General features: G+C 40.1%; 1 protein-coding gene across 1 annotated transcript; it reads left to right on the top strand.

Annotated features, from left to right (window-relative positions):
• The first annotated feature begins 348 nt into the window (after positions 1-348).
• On the top strand, positions 349-13326 carry ppid (peptidylprolyl isomerase D). The gene is made up of 10 exons (XM_080745987.1): positions 349-518; positions 1456-1596; positions 1858-1964; positions 2823-3011; positions 5288-5410; positions 6997-7103; positions 7858-7999; positions 8732-8818; positions 9929-9971; positions 10686-13326. Exons 1-10 carry the CDS (start codon positions 434-436, stop codon positions 10772-10774), a joined length of 1113 nt encoding a protein of 370 aa, XP_080602113.1. The 5' UTR covers positions 349-433; the 3' UTR covers positions 10775-13326.
• The last annotated feature ends 20 nt before the right edge of the window (positions 13327-13346 follow it).

Below are 13346 nucleotides of genomic sequence, written 5' to 3'. Positions count from 1 at the left end.
TCCTGTGGAAATAAGCCTCGGCTTTCTAGGATCTCCTTTTAGTTGACCTTGTACCAGTGATTTGTACTGTCATGAAACTGTACTTTTTTCTATTGCAAACTTCTAATAAATTCTTCAATCAATCAATCAATGCTATTTTCAAAGTTTTTTTTTTTTATACATTTGAAAACTTGAAATGGGACATTCTGCACAATGAATATTTTTACTTTAAGTATACCAAATGCGTACCTTTATTCAAGTACATTTAAGATACTTTTACTTTAGTACAAAGTTGAGTATTTTTTTTTCTCCTCCACTGGTAATCTCGCGATGCACGGGAAGTGGCTGTCACTCACAGACAGACGCACCGCACCAGCAGGGCAGCCAGTTCACTGGGACTATCGTACATCTAGTTGGATAAAAAGTCTAATTAACCCGTTTTTATTCATTCAAAATGTCTCACGAAACACCGTCCAACAAGCCTTCTAACTCCGAAAACCCCCGCGTCTTCCTTGACGTAGACATTGGTGGTGAAAGAGGTCAGTTTGGAGCTGTTAGCCCGGTTAGCTTAGCATCTCTCTGCTTCAGTTAATGTTGTAGAAATGTAACAAAAAGACACTTCATTGATCCTAATGATCCGCCGCCTTATCGATCAGCTCCAACCATTATGATGAATGATCCATTCATGCACATAGTCATCTTGATCGCTGTTCGTGTGTTAGAGGAATTAGAGTTTATGGTATGATTGGTACATTTTTAAAGGGAAATTAATATTTTAGGATGGATTGTAATTGAAAAAGTAGGCTACTCAAATGTTGTACTTTAGTGAAATTATCAGTAGTACCTACTTATTATCAGTAGACCTACTCTGTAAAAAGAGTTCAGAATTCAAATTGTACTTGATTAAAAGACTAAAGGTACACAAGTATTGGTATCAAGTACCAAAAGTAAAAGTACTCATTATGCAGAATGTCCCATTTCAAATGTATAAACATCTTTTGCAAATAGTAGATCTACAAGCTCACAATGCGTCCCATTGTGAGCCTGTAGATCTGCTATTTTCAAATGGCCGAGATGTAGGCCTATATATGGCTGAAGTATGTTTTGTAATAATAATAATCAAAATCTACAAAGTAACTAGTAACTAAGGTTTTCAAATAAATGTAGTGGAGTAAAAGTGCAATATTTGCCTATGAGATATAGTGAAATAGAAGTTAAGTACAAATACCTCAAAATTGTTTCTCAGCCACTGGTTCGGGACCCCAAAGTGGGTCAGAAGGTGTTCTGACAGGGTCACAAATAAATGGCGGTCAGTGTGTAATAACAGAGTATCAGCTCTTATTGGACTTTAATAATCACTGTTGAATCTGGTTCCCAGTATAAAACCAGTGACATATAGCCCAGTCACTGGTTGGTGGTTGCTGTCTCACTTTCCAGTTGAACCTCCCAGTAACTTTAATCTTTTTTTCCCCCCAGTTGGAAGAATAGTTTTTGAACTGTTTGCTGATAAGACCCCCAAGACTGCTGAGAACTTCCGGGCGCTCTGCACAGGAGAGAAAGGAACGGGCACATCAACAGGGAAACCACTGCACTTCAAAGGATGTCCGTTCCACAGGAGTAAGTAGCAGAACAATTCAACAGTATTTTTTACAAGGCTCCCTCATTGTATCACAATATATACAATATCTCTAAAAATGCATATCGTGGAGACATTGTATTGTCTTAAGGATATTTATCACCATATCGCCCACCCCTATGCACTGAACTGATACTATGTGTATTTTTATTTTATTTACATGAATTATATCATAACTGATTTGATTATTTTGATTAACTGTTGCACCACTCTAAACTGTTATTCTGTCTGCTGAACATTAGTTATCAAGAAGTTCATGCTCCAGGCAGGAGACTTCTCCAACCATAATGGCACTGGAGGCGAGAGCATCTATGGAGAGAAGTTTGAAGATGAAAACTTCCATTATAAGGTGAAGCCTTTGTTGTTTGAATACTGTTGATGTTTAATGAGACCACACTGGCATAAGATCTACCTTATACTTTGGATGTTTGAAAATAGCCGATCTACAAGCTCAACACATTGCATTGAGACACGATGTGAGCTTGTAGATCTGCGATTGTCAAAAAACATAGAAAAGGTTTGAAGAATTTAGAACATTTCGTCTCTGTCGGGTGGAAACTGTTAAGTTTCAATCGTCAAGCTCGAAAAAGCTATCACTAGAATTCAGAACGTCTTACGCGCTTACGCACTCAACCCCTCGCATAGCGAGGCGTTGAGAGCTTGTAGATCTGCTATTTTTGGCTTAAGTTGTCCTCAGAATAGGGATGCGAGGGTTCAAGTTGTTGATTTAAAAGAATTATCCTATCACACAAAGATTTGGCGGCCCCCCCTATAGTAACTCGTAAGGACCCCCTAGGGGTTCCGGACATCCTGTTGAAGACCCCTGGGTTAATGTATACTTAGTCTCGCGTGGCCAGACTGTTGCCTCCGCGATTTGGTCAAATGCTCCCGGCATACAGTCTGGCAGACGGAAATAGAAACGATGAGTGCGAGATGAAGCGGAAGTGAAGCCCCCACGTCACTTCCGTTTCAGTCTCACATCACACATATTTATCATTATATAAATAAAAATCATATAATCATGTTTAGCTTGCTGCTTAGCAGAAATGACATTTTAAAATATCTTTTTTTGAACGTTAATGCCCGTTTTCGATACTCGCCGTTAGGGAGCTGCTGTTCCAGACTCTATATAGCATTCAGAGATTGTGGAATAGTTGTCTGGCTACGCGAGACTAATGTATACTGTATGTTCTGGTTCTCCACGCAGCATGACAAAACGGGTCTGCTCAGCATGGCCAACGCGGGGCCAGACACCAACGGCTCTCAGTTCTTCATCACCACCGTGCCCACCCCTCACCTGGACGGCAAGCACGTGGTGTTCGGTCAGGTGCTGAAGGGCATGGGGCTCGTCAAGATCCTGGAGAACATCGAAACTAAAGACGACGCACCTGTTAAGGTAAAGAAGTCAAACTTGAACCACCGCCGCAATACTGAATAAGCTTCACTCTTCGATATCTAAGTTTGTGTGGAAAGGGAAACGCCCTCGTCTTAAACTTTCTCTATTACAACGTGCTAGAGATGATGGCGGCCTTTCATTGCCCAACTTTAAATTTTATTATTGGGCCTTCACGCTCCGCCCCCTTTTAAATTGGTTTAACCCAGCAAATAAGGTTTCTTGGAGAGAGCTTGAGGAGAGTTTAGTGCAGCCTGTTGAATTGAGAGATCTTATCTATTCAAACATAACTACACATCAATGCAAAGTTCGCTTTGGACCTATCATTTCTCATTTAGTGGCAGTATGGAGAGCAGCTGAAAAGATGTGTAAGATTGATTGTAAATGGAACTTATTTTCCCCAGTGTTCAATAATCAAAGACTTTTAATCGAGGATCGCCCCATTCGCTTTCCAAGGTGGAGGGCTAAGGGGATTCGTACATTAGGGGACTTATTTGATAGAAATGGTTTACGACCTTTTCGAGATTTGTGTGACATCTTCAATCTGCCTGGAAATACCCTTTTTTTCTACTTCCAACTGAGAACGTCCATGAGGACCTATGGGGTCCCATGGCAAGCTCCCCTTAGATTGCACCCCTTCCATGAGTTTATCTGTGATGGTAACAGAACAAGAGGTTTGGTTTCCACCCTTTATGGTTTTTTATTAGACTGTAGTTATGGGCCCCTATCTGTTGATACTGTTTGGAGGAATGATGTACCAAATTTGGACCCTGACTTTTGTTGGGACACAGTGTGGTCTAACATTAGGCTATCTTCTAGAAATCCAGACCATCAACAAATTCATTTAAATTTTGTTCATCGGACTTATTTAACTCCCCGCAGACTATGTGCTATGAGGATTTTGAATAATCCCAACTGCACTCTCTGCGCCTCAAATAGTATTGGTACCTTCCTTCACATGGTTTGGGAATGCCCAAATGTGTCGTCATTCTGGAATATGGTTGCCTCAAAACTTTCGACTATTTTTAGTATTAATATCATATCTTCTCCTTCTTTATTTTTATTAAATGACGTCTCACAGTTGCAACTAAACAATATACGCAAGCGCATCTTCTTTGCTGGATTAACGGCGGCGAAGAAGATGGTAGCTACGCGGTGGAAACCTCCTCATACGTTAACGTTTCGCCAGTGGGCCTTAACCTTTCTAGATATAGTATATTTAGAGCAGTCGATAGCAAGGTTACACGGAGCAAAAGAAGAAAACATTAATATGTGGTCGGACATTGCAGATAAGCTTAAGGCTATGATTCAAGAAATCACTATATAGTGGTAACAGCCTAGCACAGGCATGCACTATTGTACATTCCGTGTTGGTCCGGGGAAAGGGGGTGGGTGGGTTTTCTTTTCCTTTTCTTGTTTTGCTACTGTTTGTGTTTGTCTGTTAATTGCATTTTTCTTTTGATTAATGTTTTACTTTTTCTTGTTCTATTCATATGTATGTCTCTAATTTCATGTTATGGAAAATAAAAATAATTGATAACAAAAAAAAAAGAAGTCAAACTTGAGTGAGTGAGTACACGAACGAATGAGTGAATCAATCTGCATTATTAACCCATTAAACCACCGCTTTTTTTCTATTGATTACTCACCCCATGGAGACTTGAGTTCAATAATATTTTTTTGTATTTGTTGCATTCCTAAAAGACAAAAATTTGATAATAGTAAATTTACCCTCATTGATTCCGGATGGGGACCAAATGCATTTGGGTCCTTGTCCGGAATCAATGGGGGTAAAATCCACCAAGGGCAAAGATCATTATCGACTAATGAATTTGCGATTTACGATATTATCTCGATAATCAAAATATCCCCAACATCCATTATCCAGGGGCGGAAAGTTTACCAAAAAATAGCAGATCTACAAGCTCACAACGCGTCGAGCTTGTAGATGGCTATTTTTTGGCAAAAAGAGACTGTATCAAGTACGTACTGTATATTATAATTACGTTTTACCAATAGAGGGTTTAAATGGTACCTGATATGCAGCTCGGCAAATAAAAGGTGAATTGATCCCAGTGCATGATGGAGGACCATATCACGATAAATTAAATCTCCACGATACGATTATCCTGAGTGTTTTTCATCACGATAAACGATAATATTGCTTATCGTCCCATCCCTAATTATGACATGCCCAGAATAGGGACAGTTCAAGTGGTTATTATTGCAGTCACTGATTTAAATCATGTATCTGTGTTTGTCCTCTCTGGCCTGGCCAGCTGTGTGTCATAGCAGAGTGTGGAGAACATAAGGACGGAGACAGCTGGGGCGTGGCCCCAAAAGACGACTCTGGGGACATCCAGCCGGACTTCCCTGAGGACTCCGACATCGACTTCAAAAACGTAATTAGTTAATCAGATTTAGACCGGAAACGCATTATTACACATTATTTTATGCTTTAGCGGTGCCGCGCTGTGAGCTTGTATATCTGCTATTTTTGAAATAATTGTGAATTTTGAATATTTTGACCCGATTCTATAAGTGTCTTCTAAATCCTTCTAACTAAGGTTTTTGAAAAAACCTGTGTTTCTATGTCAGCGGTGCTCAAACCTTTTCATGTCAAGGACCCCCAAAATGATATGTATTTGGCCACGGACCCTCAATCTCAAAATATGTTGTTCCAGGGACCACCCAGAAGCAAATATTTGAGTTACAAATGTTCACTTAAAAGAAATACATATATTCAAAGAATTGTACAAATTTTCAAGACTTTTCAAAAATAGCAGATCTACAAGTTCGCAGCACGCTGTGAGCTTGTATATCTGCTATTTTTCAATAGTTAAATGGTTAAACAAGTGATGATTCATGTTACTGTGGGAGATTAACGCCTATAATTCATACTCTGGGGTGGTGTGAGGGGTTACAGGGTGGTGCCGAGGTGGGTGGTGATGGGCTGTGGGGGAATTCAGATAGGAAGTAGGAGCTGCTTGGTATGGAAGATGGGGTGTAATGGCGGTAAGAAGGACCTAAACACCCAGAGGCGAGGGTGTTCTTTCTAGTGGCCAGAAAGAATAGGGACGCTGGGGTTCATGTGGTTAAGGATATAATGATGAATCATGTTTTCCAAGTACAGTAACACTTACGTACGCTTCAAATCGAAAATAAATTATAGAAATAGAATGATAATGAAAGAGTACCGTACACTTGAGTGGTTGTGCAATGCAATATATTGTATTGTCCACAATATTACTTTTGAAGGTTGATGATGGACTTTTGCCTATTTTGTGAAAGATATTAGTCGATTAATCAAACAGATAGGTAGGCCATGTGTACACTGCAAATGTGACAAATATGAATCAACCATAAAGGCTACAAATGATGCAATTCAATTTACAACCTTCACCATGTTATTATTTCTATGTATTGGAACATTAATTTCCAATTGGTACAATTAATCGTATAGTGTGTTTTGCTGTGGTAATCCACTAGGAATCCAACCCTCCAGTGGGATCAAGGTAATCCAGAATTGTTTGTATTGAACTGATCCCAATCCAATGTTTTGGTATGGAACTACCTGTTCTCAGGATTTTATCAAGATTAAAGCTTGGATTTCATTTCCTGATCTGATAGGATATCAAATTTATCCCAATCCTGCTTTTTGGTTTTGAACAACCAAAAATCCAAATCTGATCAGATCAGATGGGGATTCAATCAGATGGGGTTTTGAACTCATGGACCCTGGCTATGTGACACTAGTGTCACTATGTAACATTAGTGTCCCTATCTGCACATTTGACCACCAGAGGGTGCCGACAAAACCAAGTCTAATTTAAGATGAAACACAGCCATTTGGCTCAACTATGCACCTTTGTTCTAAAATGCAGTATTTGAATTGTATATGAAACAGCAGAACATTGTACTCTTATGTTAGCTTTTAAAACCTTTGAAGTGGTGGAAGTCTTATCTCTGTGTATATCTCACCTCCCAGGTGGAGCAGGTGGTGTCTGCGGCTGAAGCCATCAAGAACATTGGAAATGACTTCTTCAAGAAGCAGGAATGGGCGTCTGCTGTCAGCAAATACTCCAAATCTCTCAGGTCAGACACCGAGCTGCATCTCTGCTTCCGACTCCTTCATGACAACGATCGGGTGCAACGATCAGTGTGTGTGTACTGGTTTTGGAGGTCCGCAGCCAAATACTTGTAAATTGTCAGGGTCCTTGACATGTAAACGTTTGAGAACCATTGGCACTGATCCACGTTTGACGCTCAACCCTGACAGTTCTGGTCTTTCATTTGCGATGCTCTTGTTGTCGTTTGCTCTCTTGTTGGGCGATCAGTTGGACGCAACATATCTAAATAAAACAGAAATAGTTCCCGGAAGGTGGAACGATCCACCACTGTTGGCATTAGTTCCTCAATGCTTCTCTGTGGCTTTTGCGTCCTTGTGTGTCTCAGGTGAATCTCATCAGGTGATTATGTTCATCAAGATCTCCTGCCAGCCACACTCATTTCACAGTCAGCCAAGTTGGCACAGTTGGCAAATTATCAACTATACAGGACTTATTAATACTCAGATGTGACTTTCAAATATTATTTCATACAGTGACCTAGCTCAGGTGCAGAATATATGGATTAGTACAAAACATAATTGACAATAAAATTCATTGCTATTGTTGATTTTCCTTCTGTTGTTAATGATGAGTTCATCTTGAGATTTATGCTGTTTATTATAGGGCTGCTGCTATCAATTATTTTCTTAACGATTATTCTATTGTTTAAGTAACGCATCATTCCACACAGGCCGGGCACCGGCTGATTAACCAATGGGTGGTGTGTGTTTGCTGTGCAGGTACCTGGAGGCGTGTGGGCAGGTGGTGGACGAGGAGAAACAGCAGCAGCTGGAGCCCACAGCGCTCAGCTGCATGCTGAACACTGCAGCCTGTAAGCTGAAGCTGGCACTGTGGCAGGACGCTGTGGACAGCTGCTCTGAGGTACCACACACACACACACCCTTAAACCCTGCAACCCCACCCGTTCACTCAGATCAGCTAACACAGGGATTCTGACAGGGGAACAGACCTCTATTCAGAAACACCCCTACTAGAATAATGGAAGTCAATCTTCTGAATAGCAATGTTTCTGAATAGAGACGTGTAACCTTCTGACAGAACCCTCGCTTTAAAACCCAAGGTAAAAATTCCACTCGGCCTAGACAGTTTGCCCTCCTGGCCCCCAAACTGTGGAATAAACTCCCTGTCGCACTTACAACTACAGACTCACTCCCTAATGAAGACTCACCTCTTCAGACTCCACCTAAGCCCATAGCACTCGCCTACCCTCAATGACCATACATGAAAGTTAGATAGCATTCTTAGGTTTTATATAACGTTTTTTATCAATTCACCTTTTTTATTTGCCGGGCTATATCTGGTACCACTTAAACCCTCTATGGTAAAACGTAGCTGGAAATAACGTACTTGATGGTCTTTTTTTCACTCTACTAAATCTCTTTTTTATGAAAATAGCCATTTTACGTTTCGTTGTGACACGTTCTGACTTGTCGATCTGCTATTTTTTTTTTGTAAAATGTTCAGCCCCCAATGTTCTTTTCCTACATTTAAAATGGTTTAGGGGTAGCGGTTATGTTTTTTATGGTTACAAATGGGCATAAGGAGAATAAAAAGGCATTTATAATGAAATATTGCCATCAACTTTGATTCCAGGCTCTGGAGATTAACCAGTCCAACACCAAGGCTCTGTTTCGGCGGGCTCAGGCCTGGCAGGGGTTGAAGGAGTTCAGCAAAGCCACGGTAACCTCTACAACATCCTCCTTGTGCTCCTCAGAGCTGCAATTCATTAGAGCAGTGCTTCTCAAACATTAATCATTTCAAAGACCCCCATAACTCTCAGAGGTACAGACCATAGAGTTATAATAAGTATAAAGAGGGCACCAGATATCCCCGCCCGTCCACTTTCATTGAGTTGCTCACCCAGCGCATGAGGCGATTTCACCCCTTCTTCCGGGTTGTAAAACATGACGTAGTGGGGCCTAAGTGACGTGTTTTGCGTCATAGAGTTTGTTCATGGACGCGCTGGGGCTCCAATTTATGAACGAGCACTTCCGCTATGAACGCACAGTCAATTCAAAAGAGCCTAGATGCATGTTCATGTTTCTGGCCCCAGCTACAGTACTTCAAAACCCCCCTGCGCATAACAGCATGAAGTTGTACAGAGAAATCCATGGCATTTGTCAAAGACATGTTGTTTCAAGTTGTATTAGAAAACATCTAGGATCAAATTGGTGAACGGACCGACCACCTGAACTCGCCATCCTAAAAACCCAGTCCAATACCACCGATTTGTGATGTAACAAAACCCTTTCAATACGTTGCAGAAAGAAATTGCAGCGGTCTGAATTGGTAGGGGTAGGCGATATGGTGATAAATGGACGATACAATGTCTCCACAATATGCCTTTTCAGAGATATCGTATATATATATTGTGATACAATGAGGGAGCCTTATAAAAAATCCTGTTTCATTGCAGTATTAATTTATACCTGCATTTTGGTAGTTCTCATTTTGGTAGTTCTCAAACTTTGAAATGTCAAGGTCTCCCCTTAACTCTGACAGTATACAAAAAAATAACCATAGAAAACAACATGAAAAAGAATCGTGATAAGATCGTCAATCGTGATACTGCTTGGAATAATATTGTGATATTGTATTTTCCCATATCGCCCGCCTCTAGTCGCAGGTTGCATTGCGAACGATTGGTGTGGGTGTGGGCGTACGGCTGGTGTGTCGCTAGCAGGGCTACACAAGTTCTGGGTCGATTTTATTTTAAAGGAGAGTTGGTCAGTAATGACAACGCATCTGCTGAGTTACAGTAGGTTTATCAACCTTTGTTTTCCATTACAGAACGATCTGAAGAAAGCCCAAGAAATAACACCCGAGGACAAAGGTGGGACTTTTCTCCTCTAGTTTTGACTAGCTTCAGCTGAAATGTGCTCTGTAATGGGATCAGTTATCGCTGTGAAATGAAATGCTAGACCTCGAGCAGAGTAATATGTTTAATGGTTGCTTCATCTAAGAGCTCTTAATTCTTTTTTTAATTATATATTGTAATTAAGTTTTTAGACACAAAAACAGGACGTGAAATTCACAGCCTTAAACTGCAGCACTTCATTAATACTCAGAACAAAGTTTCTGTTAAGTGGTGCACCACTTGCACCACCACTTAACAGACTGTTTGAGTCATTCAAATCATCTGGACAGACAGACAGACAGACAGACAGACAGACAGACAGACAAACAGAGGTTTTTGTTCAGATTGGTGAGACGTGTACTTTTAACATAACATTGTGATGGCTGAAGCTTGTCACTTTCACTGTCTAAAATAAATTACTGATTGGTCAGGTTTGTACGAGTGACCTTTTCAAGGATCCTATGGCCCTATTTTAGCCAGTATGCATGTTAAACTGTAGCCAGCCTTCCACTGAACGTGATGATGTCGTCTGCAAAATACAATTGTGTATCACTTATATATTTCCTATTCATGTTAGAAATATTGACCTTGGTACTAAACAATGTCACTGCAGAACTGTTCTAGTTCCTTGGAGCTGTCTTGGCATGTCTTAGTTACATCATAACCGAAAGCTTGTTTTGTGTTTGACAGCCATCAGCAACGAGATGAAGAGAGTTCAGCTCAAAGTGAAAGAAGAGAAGGAGAAAGAGAAGAAGGTCTACGCCAAAATGTTTGCATGAAATATTGAAGCTTTTTTGGGGGGTGCTCGGGTGGGGGAGGGCAGTCTCTGTCACTGCACTAGTGACTCACCCACAGGTTGGTCCGGGCATCTGTTCAGTGGAGGCCTGAACTGGGAGGAATAGTGTGTACTAGGGATGGGACCATATGAAAATGTCATATCACGATTATTGTGACAAAAGAAATCGCGATTTACGATATTATCGCGATAATCAACATCCATCATCCTGGGGCGGAACATTTGCAAAAAAATAGCACATCTGCTATTTTTTTGGCAAAGACATTTGATAGAGTGAAAAAAAAAGACTTTCAATCATGTATATTATAAGTACATTTTACCAATTATTATAGAGGGTTTAAGTGGTACCGGATATGCAGCTCGGCAAATAAAAGGTGAATTGAACCCAGTGCGTGACGGAGGATGATCTCACATAAATTAAATCTCCACGATACGATTATGGTTATTGTTTTTGATCACGATAAACGATATCGCTTATCGTCCCATCCCTAGTGTGTACATCTGCAAAGTATAAATACTCTGGTAAAATATTACTCAACTTCAAAGTGAAAGTTGCTCTGTCAAATGTGCATTTGAGTTAAAGACTGTAGTGCTTGATTTTAAAAATACTTAAGTATTCAAAAGAAAAAGTACAGACTGGGTACAAAAAATTTGCAATTGTGAGCTTGTAGATCGTCTGTTTTGATTTTTCACTACATTTGAAAAAGGGCGTTTCCCCTTCGTAGAAATGTAGTGGAGTCAAAAGTGCAATATTTGTCTTTGAAATGTAGTGGAGTGAAAGTAAATATGCAAAAGTACAAATACTACCCAAGTAAATGTACTTACTGTCCACTGTGTATTGGAGGAGTCTCAACCATACCCTCCTTAAGACAACCAGTAGGGGTCAGCAGAGATAAGGGACTGCATACTGTACTTGGGAATAGACAGAATAACCACATTTGGGGCGAAAAGCTGGGATACCATATTCAAAAAGAAAAGAATATATATTAAAAGGTTTTTGGCTTCCATTAAAGGTCCAATCCAGGCCATTTGAACATACATTCATCAGGGATAAATGGAAAATGTGGTATTTTGGAACTTCCACACCCCATTATGAATCAAGAATCTGCTTTTCTAATTCGAAATGAATACTTAGGCTGTAGTTTTTTGTTCAATTATAAATATTGACATACAGTAAAACTAAATTAACATTGAGTCTGCATGTACGCTTTACACCCAACGACTGATCAAACGTAACCACTTTAACCATAATTTTTTAGACTTTGAATATTCCATGAACATTTGTGCAAATCTTTGAATATGTATATTCATTTTTAACTCAAATCTTTGCTTTCCCGAAACAACATATTTTGAGATGGGGGTCTGCGGTCAATATATATAATTCTAGAGGTTCTTGACACCACAGATAAAGAAAACCATTAGGATTTAGAGGACATTTTGGGGTATTTTTCAGGTCTTAATGGGTTAAAGGCCTCAGTTTAACATTGCTGCCGGACTACAGCTGATGGACAGTCAGAGGAAATAAAACGTCTTAACTATATTGGGCAAATATATGATTGAATCGTGTTACACCCCTTCTACACCAAAATTAAGAAACGGTTGACCTTCATTGATCCTGCAGGAGAAACTCAGTTTCTGCTTCACCTAGCTGATGGGTGCTCAGATGGTCAGCTTGAGCGTACAGAAAAGAGCTTCGAGGTGTCTTGCTCAGGATCACTTAATACACTACATGACTTTGACAAGACTTTGGAAAGACTACCCTCTCACTATAAGATTTTAAAAATACTTTTCAAAGACTTTGTTCTTTCAGTCTTTAGATGTGAGATGCCTCTAAAGATTTGACTTGGGAGAATATCAACCCTGTTTGATATTCCCGGAACACTGTTAATCTCATGTCAGGGTAAAAATGGGGTCAAACTCCACCTCATACATAATGATTGGGTAACGACTGAATGACGGGAGCGCGCCTTGACTCGTCTTGGTTTTATTACGACTTGACAGTGACCATGAAATAATTTGAAAGTCAAGCAGGTGTTAAGGCCAGCTTCAGACAACATACTGGGTGAGGGATGCGGTGTGTGTGTGTTTTTTTAATGTATTCTCAGACTATCTTTACCCAATCAGCTACTGGTGCAGAAATAGCAAACATCATGTGCTAGATTTTGGGAAACCTTGCAAACAATTTGTGATCGACTACTTTTGACCGATTGGTAGATGGTCTTATGTTTGATGTTCACCTCAGAATAGGGATACTAAGGTTCACATGTTTAAAGATCCTTTATCTGCTGTCTGTAGTGTTATTCATGTCAAGAGTCACTCAGCTCTGGAGTAACATTTCTCCATTGCCATTTGTTTGTAATCACATTGGGCCTTTAACGGGAGCAACACAACCATTTGAGTCAGATTGTGTGTGAATCATGTTTTGGTGACTGGCTAATTAAGATGAACTGAAGCAATGAAGGAAGAGTTTAAGCCGGTCAGCATTCTGATCAGAAGTCTTCACTGTTAAATTAACGATCATACTGTCTTGCTCATTATTTATTTGTTTGTGTTGA

Source organism: Nannobrachium achirus (assembly GCF_963921795.1).
Source record: "Nannobrachium achirus genome assembly, chromosome: 17".
In the NCBI taxonomy this organism is placed as follows: Eukaryota; Metazoa; Chordata; class Actinopteri; order Myctophiformes; family Myctophidae; genus Nannobrachium; species Nannobrachium achirus.
The sequence above is the reverse complement of the archived record's forward strand: the minus strand, read 5'-3'. Positions and strand labels throughout refer to the sequence as shown.

Coding starts and splice junctions, on each gene's coding strand:
- ppid (XM_080745987.1), top strand. CDS start 434: ATGTCTCACGAAACACCGTCCAACAAGCCTTCTAACTCCGAAAACCCC. Junction 519..1,455: donor AGACATTGGTGGTGAAAGAG/GTCAGTTTGGAG, acceptor TTTTCCCCCCAG/TTGGAAGAATAGTTTTTGAA. Junction 8,000..8,731: donor CTGTGGACAGCTGCTCTGAG/GTACCACACACA, acceptor CTTTGATTCCAG/GCTCTGGAGATTAACCAGTC.